Here is an 18,269-nt window from a genome sequence, read left to right as displayed (position 1 = left end):
AATACAGTCTGTTAACAGCCCTGCAATCAGTCCTGACCCACCAACACAGAGTTGTGTATTTTGAGTGAAGTATTCCTTATTCCTTACTCCATCCATTCATAAAATCTATGTTATGCCTTCACCATCCTAGGAAACAAACGTCAGCTTGCAGAACACTATTAAACACTGCTGTGTGCATCAGAGGGGATTTAGAAGTGGGTATACTGCACATACCCGTATATACCCTGCACTACACCTCTGAGCTAGAGAAATATTCATGAAGGGGTCAGAGGGGGGTATGGAGACTTTTGGGCCGGTCCATATGAATATTTGCTTGGAAAAGCCTCCAAATGAAGATATTTTAACTAAAGACATTATTGTGGCACATTAGTGAAGCACTGAATAGATATTTCTAAAGGTGGCATTAGAGATCGACCAAATGTTTTTATTTCCAAATCTTCAGACAAATACATGTCTTTCATTGAACCTATGCCTCTCACTAACAATGTGGAAATAACAGTTTAAGACATTGAATTAAATTCTATTTTTTAACATGTATTAAAAATAATCTTAATTAATGTGTTAAATTCAGAGGTAGCTGCCACCCTACTCCAGCCCTTTAGATCCAGTAGATAACAATCCTGTGCCCCCAGAAACAAGATTATTTTGGGTACCCTGAATTATTTATATAGCCGTCTATTATACAGCCCAACTGGAGCATTCATGAATCCTCTCATCTGTAAAACATTCTGTACAGACATTCATGGTTCCCAGGCAAGATATCCTATGTTTCTGGGGACTTATTCTGGAAATTATTGTTTGTGGTCTTTAGTGAAATATCTCAACAACTATTGAATGGATTTCCGTGAAATTTGGTTGAAAGTTTTATGTTTTCCTCAGGATGAATTGTAATCACTGTGTGACAGTGTTGGAAGAAGTACTCAGATCTTTTACTCAAGTAAAACAGTGTAGAAATACTCACCAGTGTTACAAATAAAAGTCCGGCATTCAAACTGGTATTACAAGGAGTTGTAAACAGGCAATTTTTAACACCTTTTTTTATTGGGATTTTTGCAGGAATATACAACATTTATAACAGTGAGAAATACAGTTTCCTTTTGATGCAATAGAGGAATAAAAACATGTACTTTCATGAGCATTAGGTACTGATAGACCCAGAACAGTAACATACACGCACAGTAAGAAAACAACAATTTATCACTTAAAAGCAACTGCACATAAACATAAACATACTAATGAAGATGTCCAATCACACATAATGTTGATTACTGCAGAAAGTCAGCCAGTCACTGATAATGATAATTAGATGAAACCATTATTCAGTATTATATTTTCATTAAATTTTACTCCTTTAGGGATGTTGTATTGTATATTGTATGTTCTACACTGTTATAGTTCACTACATTTATGTAACAGCTATAGTTTACAGATTTAGATTTACACAAAATGGGAGTTTTCTGAAGATCTGAATATCAGTGGTGTACATTTATTTAAGTGGTGTACGGTACAATTTTGAGGTACTTTCCATTGTTTTTCTACTTTATGTTTTTATTGCACCACATTTCAGAGGCATACATTGTACTTTTTCTACTCTAATACATTTAGATACATACAGAACCTGTGATACATGAACACATCCAACACTTCTTCATAATTAACTAGCTCACTGGTAACCATTACAGCCACTGTACTCCTTATTTAGTCCATATGCACCTGCACACTCTGACCAGCTGGGACTAATATTATTAATAATAAAGTAATTCTACAGTGCTTATGCTGCTAATTTGAACATGCTATGTTATTTAAAACAAATAACCGACCAGGTAGCTGCTGTACATGAACACAAATAGAAGACAGGCCTGTTTACTGAAATAGGTTAAATAGTGAACTGCAGTTGAAGTTAGCTATAATGCTAACGTTAGCTCAGGGCTCACTGGTTACCGATTAGCTTGCTAGCTTAGTTAAACTGTTATCTGGCGTTAATCTTTAGGTCAATGTCCTGAATCCTGTGCAGTTATAACATTAATGTGTCTGAAGTACTGCGGGTATGTTGACAAGAAACATGGGATATTAAATCTGTTCTCGTGGTTCGGGCATGGTGCCTCGGTTGGTCTAGGTAAGATTCTCGCTTTGGGTGGGTTCAAATCCCGGACGAGCCCAAGTTTTTTTTTTTTTTTTTGCTATTATATTATAGTACATATTTTTTGTACAGTACATAATGCTTTATTGCACTCTTGTCGTATGTTCACCCCTGTTTTGTTGCAAACAATAAAATATCCGCTTAACAGGGCATTGTTTATGTAATACTGATCTCTTGTGGACTTTGGCAGTACTACACTTAGGGGTGTTTGTTTATTTCTTTCTTTAATATGTAATTATATAATCATTTATTTGCTATATGTGTTATTTTCTGCACGGGATGCCTTTTCATCTACACCGAACAGATCATTTAGTCTCATAAATTCAAGCTCTAGTATGATTGCCCACTTTTTCATATGTCAAAGATATTGTGTCAGTATAGTTTCCCCCTTTAAAGTTTATATACAGTATATGATTTACCTGAATACAGGATGTTAGCAGTTTAGATACAGGATGGAAAAAGGAAAGTAATGCATGCACTGAAGTTATGTGGGCCTGAGGCCTCTTTAAGTTCCTCTCTCCCTGTGAACAGGGAAGCTTATCACCTGATATCCAAGAGCTAAAAAACATGCTTACAGATGAACACAGTCATATGTTCTGGGTCTAAATCACCTGCCTATACTTATTCTGTGCACAATCTCACTTCAGTGATGCATGAGGAGCATCAGACTACTTAAAAATATGCTCACTTAATGCCTTTCTGTCTTCACCCAGTTGGGGCTTATCTTAGCTTGCTGTTGTGACAGCATCTCTGCTCCCTCCCTCCAGTCTGGCTCAGGACAGCCACTGCTCTGCTTAACACGAGTCCAGGAGATATCTTGGTAAATACCAGTTTCTTTCCCGCAGGAGCTACACTATTTTCATTATTTCCATAAGCCTCTTAGTAGCAGCATGCTCTGTCATTTTCACTGGATTCCCACTGTTAAGTGTGTGAGTTTTTATATATTTTAAGTGCCTCTGTGCTCTGTTAATATGGAAAACAGTTTCTGTTCTGCTATAAATGAGAATGATTGTTGATAATTCACAGTTTTTAAATTTATCCCATTCCTCAGAGAGAAAGCAATAGACACGTCTTTTCATGTCTTGTGTTTATTTCCACTTTCATGGCAGCCACATGTTTCCTTTCATTTCACAAGCTCTGTTATAAAAATCAACTGTTAACCAGAATGTGAATAGACAACATATTCTGCTTTTATTGTATTATTGTCATATTTACGTCATAATTATGGCCAAATGCACTGCAGTTCTGCACAACAATAACATCCAGAAGTCTTCATTGCTGAATTTGTTTAAAAAACACATTTTAAAATGTTTAATGGAAAAAAAAATGCTAAACCATGATATGGTCCTTTGTGTATGAGAAGAAGTCACTGTATATACACATTAATGGCCGCACCACCTTACAAATGGTGTAATGAGTTATCACTAAATGCTTAATACCTAATTCTAAATACTTTGTTAATGGTTAATTAAACACTTATAATGCATATAGATCAGTAATATAGATGTTGCTCATAATTGTTTTCAGGTTATCAGCCCATGTTTAAAACTTCCATTAATGACCTACTGAAATGTATAACCATGAGCAAGGCACATTTATTAAATAGTTTTATTAATAGGCAGTTTTAAAAGGCAAAGCAAGCAGAGAATATTCACCAAACAAATTGATTCCTCACTTTAACTGCTCTAATCTTAAGTCATCCTCTTTATACCTGAAGGGACTATCGAATTTCTCTCAGTGTCTCACTGAATCACAGCAAATGACTTTTCCCCAGTGATCAAGACAAGAGCCGAGTTGCTCTGCTTCCTAATTATTGTGATGGATGCCACTAAATCCTACAAACTCGTGCTTTAACTAGATAATCAATTCAACTCTCTACTTAAAAATGGCTCATTCTCTTCTGAGCTCAATTTACGTCCCTCAAGGAACATCACAGATTGAATCATTTTTGTGTGTTACACAGTCAGTAAAAGATTCTACGGTTTATAGTACAATGTAGAAAATGGTTATAATGTGTAGAAAAAAACTAGCAGTAATATAATCATGTGTGAAGATGATGTTCGATCCAAATGTTAAAATCATGAATTCAGACATAAAATGTGTAAAATGCATTGGAGCCTTGGTCAGACAAAAAAAACATGTCTCGCCCCCGGTTCAGTTTCCTCCTCCCTCCATCACCACACCATCATCACCCTCTTAACCAGTCTGTCATTTAAAGTAAGCAGCCGCCTGCTTAGCCGGCACCTTTCACTTTTCAAGCAGCATTTAATTTACTGCAGGACATTTTAAATCTCCTGCCTCCGTGGCACTGAGTCGCTGACAAATGCCTGGTTGCAAATGTATCTCATTGACTGCTGACTCGGTTGTATTACAAGCTGGCTGATAGGGGCTGCCACAGTAATGTGGCCCTCAGGTTTATCCTCAGATGTTAGAGGAAGTGTATTAATTTAGTTTAGATGAGGCCTTATGAAAGTGTACTGGCAGGCAGAGACGAGCAGATCTATCTCTCTCTCAACCTCTGGGGGATTGAAGCTATCTGCCACACAGCCAAAGGATATTCCACCATCAATATGTCAGGGGAAAGCTATTAAAACCGCTTTACTTTTCCTAAGTATCATGAGAATAAGCACAAGATTTTGTGAAATCCCCCCCAGAGCACTGAAAATCTAGGGGATTTTCCCCCTGAAATGTTTCTTAATGGACTGCTCAGAAGTGTCAGAAACTCTTGTTAGACTTGAATGTAGTTTTCGGATTTCAGTGCATGTATTTGGAGCTGAAATGACAAAATTTGAAGTATGAGTGCATCTGAACTTTCCACATAATCAGATGGAAACCCATTCACCAGTTCACTAGTATACAACAGTAGAGTGTGCACTCGGTGTAATGAAAGTGTGTATTCATACTGGGAATATTATAAAAAACGACAAACTGTAGGCCACATGTCCACATAAAGACCTTGGCTTTCATCTCATCAAGTCTGTCTCAAGATCTTATCTGTCAGTTATGAGAGTCTGTAGACTTAAATTTGTGTCAATAATTCATTATTTTTTCCCACTGCTCTGCACTCTGTTTGACTCTGGATATTATAAGATATTATAAGTGATGGCTCTGGTTATAGAGTACAGTGAGTATAATACATCAACATTGTGAATTATTCTATTCATTTTTTCTTCAACACTTGAAAAACAAAGTAAGGCATGTAAGGAAAATGAGAAAGGACTGCAACTAACAATTATTTTATGACAAGTAATCTGTACATTATTCTTTCAATTAATCAATCAATTGTTTCAGGTATAAAATATTAAAATCACTGTTTCCTGAAGCCCAAGGTGACATCTGCACATTCCTTGTTTTATGCTTGTATTTTTCAAATGCCAAAGATATCCAGTTTATGATCACATATAACAAAGGAAAGCAGCTAACTGAGAAGGTCGAAACAAGTAATATTTGGTACTTAAAAATATGATTAAACAATCCTTAAGTCAATTTCCTCTTGCTGGATTTATCATTACAGCTGGATGCCATCTGGGCAGGGTCAACAATGGCATGTTCTCCAGCAGCCTCTCCTACGCTTACCACAGCCTTTTGTTCAGGGCTTTTTCAACAATAGAAGATGATATGCAAATAATCTATTCAGAATGTAATCTACTCTAAGTGAGTTTTACTTCTGGACCCTCCTGAGGAGCAGCCATTAAACCCAATATAACTATAATATAAAAAGTCAGATAATGCAGCAGAATCAGGGAACAATACTGTTGTCAAACACTTCAGCCGTTCGGAGAAAGAAAAGACATTTCACAAGATACAAGACACTTAATCAGCTCTGCAAAAATGATTCAGTTAATCAATACAGTAAATTAGTAGGAAGCATTTTTTCTCCAGGGTGGGGTTGACTTGATAGATTCTTTTCTTGTCAGACGTTGGCACACTCACTCTGGCGGGGCGCCCCGGCCGGCGTCTCTGTGTCGTCTTTCATTTCCTTTTCACCCCCAGGTCTTTCTGTACCTGTCAATTTCTTTCTACAGTGTGACTCCTTAATCCACCTGAGTGCATGGAGGACAGTTTTGACATAAGAAGAAAAGATAGACTCCTAAGGAGAGGAACAGTATCTTTAGAGCCCAGGGGATAACCGGATTACGACAGCCATTTTGTGCTGCTGGCAGTTTTTCTTATTACCCATTTTTTCCCCCCTCATCTCTCCAGAGTTGAAATGCTGCCCTTTCTTAGAAGTCACACCAAACACTGACTGAGTACACAAAAACACATACTCTCTGAACTGAAACAGCTGAAAGAATAAAAATAAATCTTTAAAAATGATGGTAACAGTTTGCAAGAAATATATTTCTCCATACTGCCCTTCAGATACTCTCATGTTGCCGTATTTCTTCTCACTGTCGAAGACTCTAAAACATGGTTCCTCTGTGGAAGTAATCATTGTCTCTGTGTGGCGGTGGTTCGCCTCCTGTGTGCGAGGCCTGAACCTACAGCACTGTAGATAACAGCACAGCCACGAGGAGACAGATCAACTGTCTGACCCCTGCTGCCAATCACCTTATCCCTCCAGCCCGTCTGCTCCAAGCAAACCCAGAGAAAAACACTCCCTGAAAACGTCTTATCATCTCTACCCCCGACGGCGTGTGCACCACTGGACCTTTTATGTCCATTTATTTTGCCTTTGAAGAGGCCCGCAGTGCCTTTGATTGTGGGAGGTAAATGAAATAAAGCCCCCCTCCTCACTGGTACCCTGATATCTAAGTTTATCGCAGCTACCAAAACCTAAACCCAGAGCTCCAACTAACAGTCACAGGTTTGTCTACGGAGAAACACATCATGCTTCTGTCATGGTAATAATCCTTTTTGCAGAAGTCATTTTTGGTGCCTTTGAGGCAACCTGGAAGCTTCCACTTAGACGCCCAGAAAGATAGTATTGAATTCCTCCTTGTAAAATGAGTTTCCTGAGTACATACTCCATAAAGTAATCCCCTGTTGTTACCTATAAGCACCTACATATTCCTGTGAGTAGCAGTGTACACATACAGTATGCTGTATATAATTTATATAGTTAAGTTATTGCTCAGACGTTTCTCCATCAATGTCATTTCAATAACAGACCAGATGGCTGAAGCATATATTTGATCAGATAAGGTATAGTAATTATGAAAACTGTAACAACCAATGGAGTCACCCAGGGCCGGTGAATTATGGTTGTGATTAATATTGATTCTGTAGAGTATGGAGGAGGGAGAGGTGAGCCGCTTGCACACATATTGATGGATAAGAAACCTGCATGGCATCGTGGGAAAGAATTTAAATTAGTGATTATGTCAGTTTTGAGGACAAGGTTTAAAAAAGTAAAATTTGGGAGTGATTTTGCAACAAAGATGGAGGCAAAGTTTAGAGTTTCCACTCACTGACCTTTGACCTATTTAATTTCATTCTGTTTCATGCAGGGCCATATAGGGTCACGTCTTCTGTATTTTGGGGGAAATTTTGTAGTTTTTCACCTTTTTTTGTAGCCTGGTTCCACAACTTTTTGACCCGTTTTCCACCAGGATTCAGAATTTCTCCCCAGGATTTTATTCTGGTAACTCTGAAACAACATGTAGACTTTCATGTTGGAAAATAAACCTTTATCTAACATTTTATTTTTTGGGTCAGTAATTTCCTTATAATTTCCTTGGAGGTTATTAGAAAAAAGGATGTAACCATGGACTAATTGACAGTTGATTTAGTGATGCTGTCTTTCATTTCCCTTGAAAAAACCACTCCATTACAATGATACATGCAGAAAATATATCAGTTAACAATGTAAAATCCAAGTAATACCAACATTTATAGACTTTCTCTTTGGGGGGTGTGAGGTGCGTTTGGGGGTCACTGACTCATGACCTTTGTATTTCTAAAATGATGGCTACACCCCTTGTTTAATGAGGTGGTTTCACATGACTAAAACATACAACAAATTTTGCTGAGATCTTCTGAAATAAACTCGTTTTTAAGGAAATGAGCCATGCAGCTCATTATAAGGCAATGAAGAGCAGCAGTGCAAAATGATTCCCATATTTTACTTAGCCCTTATAAAACCTTCTAATTTCTAATTTTCTGCTTCTGTGTTGTGCAGCAGATGACTTTCTTCACGTGTTTCCTGCCTGCCTGCACTTGTCTCCGTAGACATTTGCAGGGACTAAACTAGAGGGAGAAGGAGGGAGTCCCTCAGAAATGTTGTACAGTCACTTTTTGTGAAGGGATTACAGTGCTCTCTCTCATTCCCATTGGCTTGGCCCGCCGTGACAGTGGTGTGGTGATGGGGGGTTGACATGACCAGCATCATCCATAACAAGCTTCCAACTTGGTCCTCTGTGACTCCCATTCATGCGCCCAGGCTTTGCGCTTTATGTAGCCTACTTATCCGGTCCACTTTGTGCAAATACTTCAGTCAATTTCGAGAAACAGTCTGTAGTATTTTCTTACCAAAGAGAGAAATTATTTGTTAACTGAATCTATCTTTGACACTTGTTCGCCACTTCTCCTTTTACGCACGAGAGGAGCATGCGCTTCTTGGAAAGGTTGACTTAATTTAGGACCGGTGTGTGTTTTATTAATTAATGTGTCACTCTCTGATATGGCAAAACCTTTAGATCACATCAAAAGACCCATGAATGCCTTCATGGTGTGGTCCAGAGGCCAGAGGAGGAAAATGGCCCAGGAGAACCCAAAGATGCACAACTCTGAAATCAGCAAGAGACTCGGCGCGGAGTGGAAGCTGCTCTCCGACTCCGAGAAACGTCCGTACATCGACGAGGCCAAGAGGCTGCGGGCTCAGCACATGAAGGAACACCCGGACTACAAGTACAGACCCCGGCGCAAACCCAAGAGTCTCCTGAAGAGGGACCGTTTCGTTTTCCCGCTGCCGTCTTTCCTCGGGGACGCAGCGGAGCACTTGAAGGGATTTGCCATGGACTCCTTCCTTGTCCCCGGGGATAAAGCCAGAGCTCTCCTCGCTCCCTCCTCCTCCTCCTCCTCTTCCTCGTCCTTCTCGCTGCTGGAGCCCGTGGCGCAGTTCAGCACCGGAGCTGTCCAGCGGATGGCGGAGATACCGCACGCTCTGGCCGCCGGCGCTCTGCCCTTCAGCGCGCACACGTTTGGATACCAGACTGGAGGGATTGGGGGTCTGGCTTGCCCCGGACAGCACACCCACACCCACACCCACCCGTCCCCCTCCAGTCCGGGATACGTGGTGCCGTGTAACTGCAGCGCCTGGTCTGCTGCCAGTTTACAGCCTCAGGTAGCCTATATTGTCTTCCCTGGAGGGATGGCCAAGAGCGGCATGGACTCGTACACTTCACCCAGCTCCAGTGTGTGACAGAGCGGACACACTTGAAGATGGAACGAGAAAAGTTTGCGCACAGGACTTCCCCATGTAACTCAAAAGGAAAAGGAAAAACTGGGCTACAATACATATTTTCATCCTATATCACAGCAAAACTGAGTATTATAGGCTAGTGTTTCCGCAGAAATTAAATACATTTCAAAATGCCATAAAATGCTGAGCACCAAAAACACACTACAAGTCTCTATATTACTCGTTATTCAATGTAAATGCAGATTAAGGACTTGGAGAACAAAGTGCATAAGCTATTTTGTTACTCTTTTGACAAAGACATACATTTAAAACAGTTAGAAATAGTATGCAAGAAGTGAATGCATAACTTTTCTATATAATTGATCAGTCAGATATACAGCTCTTACGGATATAAGACGGCAGAGGAAGCCTGCAAGAGCCAAAGTGTTTACTGACATTTTTATTTACATTTATTTTTAAATGGCATTAAGTCTAGTTTTTGCACTTCTGATTCACACATTCTTAATCTAGACAGTAGCACCTGTTTGCCCCCAGCCCCTCTCAGTATGTAGGCCTGGTTTTTATTTGGAAGTGGAAAAAATAAATGTTTCCATAAATTCTTGTCTTATAACTGGAGTTTTTTTCTTTTAAAATATTTGTGTAAACAATGTTTAAAAATGTAATATAAGCAGCCACATTAGTTTTGGATAAAAAGCCAGTTACTGTTCAGTGAATAATGTTGGTGTGATCATTTTATTAATATTATTATACTTTGTATTTGGGAGGATTCACATCAACTTTTTTAATATTTACTGACTGTCAATGTGGTAAATGTTTTTTTCTTAAATGTCATTTTATGTCAGATATCAGTTGTAATAATAACTGCGGAAAGTTTGTTTTCATGTTCCTGACTGCCTGAGCGCTCTTATTTAAACAAGCTAATCTCTTGATAAAGGGCACATCAGAGACTTACACAAAAAAACACATATAGATATAATGCAACAAAAAAACAACACAATTACATTCAATTTAAACAAAATTATATTTTCTAATCCCATCGTGTTTGGTAACTACTGTATGAGTTTTGTTGTGTGTTGTTCTGTGAGAGGGAGAGAGAGTAAGCCAGGCTCATGATAAGAGAAGAATAGAAAAGAACTTCTCTCCTCCCGTGCTGTTGACAGAGTGATAAGCTGAAAAATTGAATCATGGGAATCGTATGAGGTGCTGTTTGTTTCAACGTTAGTAAGAGGTAATGAGTCCTCTCACTGAAACCACTGGGTTTCAGTCTGGATGTATGACATTACCAAACATACAACATGACCACAGGGCTTTACTAGATAGCACACAGTAGAAATGCAACAGATGTCCTTGGCTGGACATGATCCAGGGACGCTGTAACTACAATGGTCAGCGGCCACCAGGACCCCCATTCAGAGGGCTTTTACTTGACACCATGGACAGCTCAGGAGGGGAGACAGTTCTTAAGATTAAATAGAAAGGCTTAAAGTCAGCACTACTCTTTCTGTAGTGTCCTTGAGCAAAACACCAAATCTTTATCAACCCAAAGGTGCTGAGCTGAGCTTGACCTCTGGCCTCTCTGTGGATGTGAGAAAAGGTTTTACATTTAACTGTATGAATGTTTCTGTCCAGGATCACGTCTTAATCAAGAATCTCTCTGTTTTATTTTCTTCCTGTGCTGGTCTTACTTGCTTTCTGGTAGTTCACTACATTAGACCTGATTGAGCGACACACTCATTTCTGACGAGTCTCTGTGTGTTTGCATGTCTGTCTGTGAGGTTGTCGATGAGGTAAATTACTGCATCATGTACCCACTGACCAACCGTTGGCGGTTAATCGAAAGCGGCAGTGGAATCAGTGATTCAGTTTCTCGTATTTACTTTTAAACAGTTAGTTCTCATTTAGGTGCCAGGTGCGCCTATCACCACTGTGTCCACACCTCTGAACACAACGGCCCAACCCATGCTGCTGTATCACCCACTGGCTGAAACTCAACCGTCTCCACCCAACGCCACCATCACTACAAAGTGCCACTTTTCCCATTTTCATTCTCTGCCCACACTCCACACACCTGCTCACCTTTTACATATCCAGCTATACTTCAAGCTTTAGGCTCTTTATCTATTTAAACTGGGCACAAACCATCCTGCACACACACGCACACTGTGCCTCTCAGGTACATTTCCTAACTTCTGAAGGAGCAAGCAACAATGGCGCCTTCAGTTCTCCAGAACGGTGGATTCATTTTAGGCTTGATGGGTGCAGCGGCCCTCATCGCAGCTACTGCCATGAACAAATGGAGTGTGAAGGACAGGCAGGGGGATGTGGTGACGTCTGTTTACACCTACAAGGGTCTGTGGCAGGACTGTGAGACGGCTTCCTCAGGATTCACCGAGTGTCGCCCGCTCTATGGTCTCCTGGGCTTCTCAGGTAGGAAAAATCTCTCTTATGTTTTAATGTGCAGAGCTTCTCCAGTGACTTACTCTTCACATCCATTCAATTAGTTTTAGTTCATTGCTGCTTTAATATTTTAACACGGCCAAACTGTGTCAAGAATTAGTCAACTTCACGGTCACGGCTGCAGCCTCATGAGTTTTTCTTTTGAGGAAATTAAAATTCTCCCATTTCTACTCTTAAAAGATTCATTGTTAGATGTTTGCTGAACTTTCTCTGATCACAGGAACTTTGATGCAGAAGATTAAGGAAGTTGTGACTAAACATGATTGTCAAGTACCAGGGTTAGAAAGACGTTCTCTCTCTGCTTGTCAAGATCCAAGATGGCCTAACAAGCTCTTCTCAAATGACGAGGCAGGTTTACTGGTTAAGGTGTAAGAGGTCAAATCGTGTCTCTCTCTGTCCTTTATAAATTTGAAAAATATTACTAAAAGGATGATGAGATTAGTGTTAATTAAAGAGATTAAAGCACTTTAATCAAAAGTTAAACTCATTAATGTGTTGAAGGATAAATAGAGAGTATTTCATGAAGGGAAGCCAAAAGCAAAAAGCCTCTCTTTGGTATGACTATCTAGTGCGGAGATTCTCCAACTGTGGGGCAAAGAGCCACTGCAGGTGGGACGTGGATGACCAAGGGAAGGGAATATGAAGTGGAAAAAAAGTTGAATGAATGTGACTTAAATAGGAAAAATATACAGTTACTGATGCTATTCTGGTGACTTTTATTTCCCCAAAAATTTAAAATCATTTTTACTCTCAGTTTCTATCGTCCTCATACAGACAAACTGTTGTTCTGGTGTCGAGCCCTCTCCTATCAATATTTGCATTAGCACCAGTGCATTCTGGTCACTATAATGGACAGCCGGGCCGAGACTTAGTCAACACAGTTATCAGAAACAGAACAAACAACAAGCAAAGGGCAGGTTCCCTACAGCTCACCTACTAGGAGAACACAGACCACTGAATTAGATTAAATACAACTGTTGATATGATCCTCTTTGGACGATTAAGAGGATTGAAGTCTTGCAACATGAGCTGAAAGGCTATTGTCAGACACATGATTTCACCAGTGATGCAGATTTTTATGCAGTCTAGGCTGATTAGATACAATGAACTGATGAGTACATTTATAAGTATCAGACTCAATAGAAAATGTCTCTGAGTATGTGTTTTCTGTCCATTAGGTGCCTTCCAGGCGGTGCGAGCCCTGATGATCGTGGGCGTGGTGCTGGGCGTCCTCGGGGCGGTGATATCAGTTTTCTCCCTGACCTGCCTCACAATGAACAGCATGGCAGAGTCCACCAAGGCCAAGATGAGCCTCACCGCTGGCATCATGTTCATGATCGCTGGTATGGTTAGAAATAGCAAAATATAGGAGCACATCTGACAGGAAGATCATTTGTGAGTTGGTGAAGCAAAGAAAAGTAAATAAAAAGTGTGTGTCTCTGCACCCTTCTCTCAGGTGTGTGTGGCATCGCAGGAGCTTCTATCTACGCCAGTCAGATTGTGGCCAGTTTCAGGATGTCCGCCTACAACAACTACAATGGAGGGATGGGGATGGGTGGAGGAATGGGAGGAGGAATGGGTGGAGGAATGGGAGGAGGAATGGGAGGAATGCCCACGTAGGATATAACTTTTATTATTATTTTGCTTGTGCATTCATATTCTCCATATTATTGCCATGCTGGACCTACGTTGTATCTTGTTTTGGCTGAATTGTGTGGTTTGTCCTTACAGATACACATTCGGCCCTGCTCTGTTTGTAGCCTGGATCGGAGGAGGTGTCCTGCTTATCGGAGGCATCCTGAAGTCACTGGCTTTCAGAGAAATGGTGAAAGATGAAAAACCGAGGTGAGTCCAAATGATGATTTAAAAAGCTCTACATGTCTTAAAGTCTGAAGGCCCACATTTACTGGTGTCTGTTGATTTGTTTTGGACTGAAGAAGATACAGAAGATACACCATCATATAGAATTGCCTTAACTCCATGTGTTGCCTCTTGTTTTTCAGTTACCCAGGGGTTGTTTACAAACCTCAGACCCGCACCAAAACCGACCTGAGTGATCGCCATTCAGAGGGCGGCAAGAAAGAGCAGAATTATGTCTAACAACTTGTGTTTGCTAAGGCGTGTCCTTTTAACTCTTCACATGCAGCATGCTTTGTGGGATGTTTTTTTTTTTCAGTTGCCTTATATACGCATTCATTACTACTTCTTTACTATCTGATATTCAAGTCAATAATAGTCTCATCCTGACAGCAGCATTTAGTTTCATATGTACATCTCAGTGGTTACTAGATATTTATAAATGCTCAGATGCTGTATGTAATTGAATCTTTTTTTACTTGAGTTTTGTTAAATCATTTTATTTTTATGTTAATAAAATTGTGATTAATGAAATGTGGGTTCCAAGTGGTTTGAATTACTTTTAACAATATAAATTGTATATGAGAACATACCTCATTATTAACATGTATATATATATAGATATAGATATAGATAAATAGAATTAAAGACATTTCAAAGGAAGATCCATTTATATAGTAATGCCCTTGGTTGAAGTCCAGCTACTGTATCTTTAGCCAATGTCTGTTATGTTTATCTACTTAAATATATTTATTTTACTCAGAAAGAAACTTCAACATGCAAAGTAAAATCAAAAGTTACACTATCTCCCAGTGTTGATCCAGTCTGGTGGTTGCATGAAAAAAACAGAAAAGAAGCCAGAGATGGTAAATCCAGGCCACTGTGTCCCTTGAGGTGATATAGAGTATTTTTGCAATGTAATTTTGCATCTAGAACTTTCCTGCTGCAAAAAGGGAAGAATTTAGTTCCTCACCCCTTTCAGAGAATCCCTGATAAAGAAATGGACCACACCTACTATCCAAAGGTAAGTGTAATAAGGTAAGGAGAACTTTAAAGAATGTTTCTTCAATTTTAAAGGGAACACAGAGTTTAAGAAAACAGGGTCAATATTTCTTACAGGTATTGATATTGGTGTAATACACCACAGAGATATATGTTAGGGCTAGTTTTGGCAATACGGTTTGAAATTTAAAGCTACAATACAAATTTGAACAAACCACTTACTGTGTTTTTCCCTTTGTCAACTTGCAGTCAAGGACCTGTCACAGTACTGAGCTGCAATTTCTTTACAAACCACTAGATGTCAGCAAAGTCATCTCTTTGGTTTTAAATCAGTCTGAGGGGATGCACTTACAGTACAAACCTTCATATGCACTTGAAAAAAAAAAAGATGATTGTGTAATCATACATTTATATTTTCCATTAGAAAAAAAAAAAACTATCGACAGAAAAACCATCAGAGACTTTGTTTATTGTTGCATATTTAAACAGTCACCTCACTCGCTCAAAAACAAGCATCCAAAATAAATCCAGTTTCTCTTCAAAGCAGAAGATGCCGAAAACCACAAACATACATCAGACCTCACATCCCAACACTGGTTTACTGTGAGGTCTTCACCAACGTGTGCCGCAGCAAAGACGACTGCATTTGGAGAGCAACTAGGATTCATTCTCACCACTAATCCCATCAGTCACAATGTTGAGCGTTATAAAAAAAAAAAACAATTATACAAGAATATCGGACAAAGGGTGGACAACAAAACAGGTCATGATGTGCATTGTTTTTAAAACCTAAGGACCCACTTTGAACCATGATCAATCTGTAATGGTGATCCTTACTTAAGATGTGCTGCCCGGCTGGGCTCCGTGAAGGTCTTTTCACACCCTCACATAGTCTTACAAGTTATTTGGTAAAATCCAGACAAGAAATTCATGACTTTCAGATACAAAAACAGTCATATAGAGCAGTGATTTAACAACCATCTATCAAGGCCAAGTTGTGTACAAATTGGTATATAACTAAACAGTTAGTTCACACAAAATACAAAAAATGAGTTCTCACTTTCCCGTACTAGTCTCTAACCATGTAGATAGTTTGTTTTAATCTGCTGAAGTTTGAAAAAGATCTGACTCTTGAGATTTCGGCCACAACCTAAATACAATGTTTGTGGTGGTCAAAACACTGGAAACAATTTGATTTACAGCTACAGATCTTCCCAAAAAGTGTCTGTTGATCAGTTTCCATTGGTACTATTTCTTCAGTAAGAGGAGAAATAGTCCCAGTGAGTTAGCTGGTTAATTTACAGTAAAAAGTCATTTTTCAGCGCATTGATCACCACAAACAAAACTGCACTGAAGGGGTGATGCCGAAATCAGAGACAGATATCTCAAAACCTTGGCACTAGAACAGAAAATATCTGCATGGCTAGATCCCACTAGAGCTATTGTATTTTGGGTGAACCTACCCTTTAACTAAAGACTAAAAACAAAAAACGTTGGATTCTCGTGTCTATATCCGGTCTAATTTCTCGCTCAGGAACTCCTCCACGCTGTCTGTGTTCCACTTGAGGATGCTGAGTTCTTCAGCGATGTTCCCGTTATCGTCCAAAAGCTTTAGTACAGGATCTGAGCCTCTCACATACTGCAGTGTGGGAGGGGGTGAGTGGGAACAAGAAAAAGAGGAGGAGTGTTAGGATGGCAGGTTTGCCCTCAATACAAATGAAAAAAAACATTCAGAGAAATGTTTGTGAGTGAACTGATTTATGTTTTTTCCATATGAAGCTTAATGTGTCTAATTATGAAATAATAGCATTCATCATGCTGCTACATCGTCAATACAATTCATCACCCCTACCTTGATCTGAAGACCCTTGAACAGCTTCGGCTTTTCACTCCTGACAAAAGCTGAGGAGATAAAACACCAGTAAGACAAATGTTGGGCAATGAATCAGTAAATTAGCATTTCTATTTTTGTACTGAGGTCTGTAATTAGTGACAACTGCAGAGCCTCCAGAGAATGCAGCGTTAACAACGGCGGAGACAGTTGAGAAGACGGGATGGCTACAGCTGAAGTAAACAAACGACAGCCATATGGCACAGACGAGGCCTCCAGAAGCCTACCCCCATACTGAGGCGAGCTGCAGGATCTCCATCACTGTAACCTGACACTGAATTAACCAAACGTTGCACTGAGCAGAGATGGGAGGTCTACTCCCAACACACAGAGGATAGGAAAACTTCAAAAGCTCGTTTGAAAGTCGGCCCTCCGGCATTTTAGACCACCTACTGCTAAAAGGGATTTAAAAGGATATATTTCACACCCGTGATCGATTAGGACACAGAATCACAGAGAGCACAAGCTGAGTTTCAGGAAAGAATTGCAGCTGTATTTCAAAACAAGATGATAAATATGAGAGTATAATCACGTCCCGATAGAGAACTCACCTTGGACTTGGGGGAACCTCCCCAATTTTCATCCACACACCTCGAGGATGGCCCCAGCATAAAGCTGTGTGCAGAGAAACGCAACGTTAGGTAAGGAGTAAGGATAAGGAGTTTATTCCCCCCCCCCACACACACACACACCTCAACGCCCGCACACAGAGACAGAATGGGTCGTGGCCTGCTGGTGGTAAGATGCCGGGCCTGAGTAATTTGATTCAGGCAGACTGATTCATAAACGTGTCCAGGCGACTCCTTGGGGGTCATTAAACTGTGAGCCTGTGCATATGGAGCAGGGCTGATGGATGGCGGTTTGTGCGGGGCTCACTTGTAATCAAACTTCCAACACCAATATACAATAAGTTAGAGGAAATTGGAGTGTCACAGCAGTATTTCAAGACCATGCTCTGCTCGCCATTTCAAGGAGGAGAGTGGGAAATGGCCTGGTTGGCTGGTTCACACTGCAAATCAAATTACGCATGCAAAGCTAAGATCCTATCCTCTTCCTCTTTTCCCCTGTCTTCTGTAAACAATTCAGCACTGCTGAAATTAAATTTCCGTGCTTTTCATTTGACCACACAGATCAGAGACAAGTCACGGCTTTGCTGAGAACAGGAAACTAGGAAACAAATGAAAGGCCACTCTAACTGGACTCACTGGAGCATTTTAACATGTCTGTGTTCTGTGAGTTGTGGCAATGCTCCTAATTAACCCTGTTTATCAAGGATTCAAAACCAAAAGCAGGCACGCAAAGTATTACCCTATCGACTCCATCTTTGTATCCTCATTATTTTACTTTTAAGCACTCAAACAATCAGAGGAGAGAGCAGCTATGTTCAGTACAGGCAAGAAAAATCAAACAAACAGTGATATTTATAACTAATGTAGGAGTGTCAATAAAATAATTACTAAAGATAAATGTGATAAAAGGCTCTGATGAAATATAATCAACAGGTTACATCCTTATTTTTGGTGCAAGATTAAAGGATAAGGCAGGCAGGGAATATTACA

At 39.9% G+C, this 18,269-nt stretch overlaps 3 protein-coding genes across 3 annotated transcripts in view; 2 read left to right on the top strand and 1 right to left on the bottom strand.

The window, feature by feature from the left end:
• The first annotated feature begins 8,753 nt into the window (after positions 1-8,753).
• Positions 8,754-9,503, top strand: LOC118335009 (transcription factor Sox-14). The gene has a single exon (XM_035671175.1). The coding sequence runs from the start codon at positions 8,763-8,765 to the stop codon at positions 9,501-9,503; it is 741 nt and encodes a 246-aa protein (XP_035527068.1). The 5' UTR covers positions 8,754-8,762.
• A 2,207-nt stretch (positions 9,504-11,710) lies between these two features.
• Positions 11,711-14,214, top strand: cldn18 (claudin 18). Its single transcript, XM_035671172.1, has 5 exons — positions 11,711-11,930; positions 13,139-13,303; positions 13,417-13,576; positions 13,692-13,805; positions 13,964-14,214. Exons 1-5 carry the CDS (start codon positions 11,711-11,713, stop codon positions 14,058-14,060), a joined length of 756 nt encoding a protein of 251 aa, XP_035527065.1. The 3' UTR covers positions 14,061-14,214.
• A 1,046-nt stretch (positions 14,215-15,260) lies between these two features.
• The window catches only part of selenof (selenoprotein F), a 6,280-nt gene continuing 3,271 nt past the window's right edge, over positions 15,261-18,269 (bottom strand). Inside the window, exons 3-5 of the mRNA XM_035671174.1 lie at positions 17,262-17,325; positions 16,672-16,721; positions 15,261-16,458 (exon numbers count right to left, since the gene is read on the bottom strand). Coding sequence (XP_035527067.1) covers positions 16,327-16,458; positions 16,672-16,721; positions 17,262-17,325 — 246 coding nt within the window. The 3' untranslated portion in view covers positions 15,261-16,326. The remainder of the gene's footprint in view (positions 16,459-16,671; positions 16,722-17,261; positions 17,326-18,269) is intronic.

Source organism: Morone saxatilis, unplaced genomic scaffold, assembly GCF_004916995.1.
Source record: "Morone saxatilis isolate NCDOM2014 unplaced genomic scaffold, NCSU_SB_2.0 Contig23, whole genome shotgun sequence".
In the NCBI taxonomy this organism is placed as follows: Eukaryota; Metazoa; Chordata; class Actinopteri; family Moronidae; genus Morone; species Morone saxatilis.
Note: the sequence above shows the minus strand (reverse complement) of the source record. Positions and strands in the feature narration are given on the sequence as shown.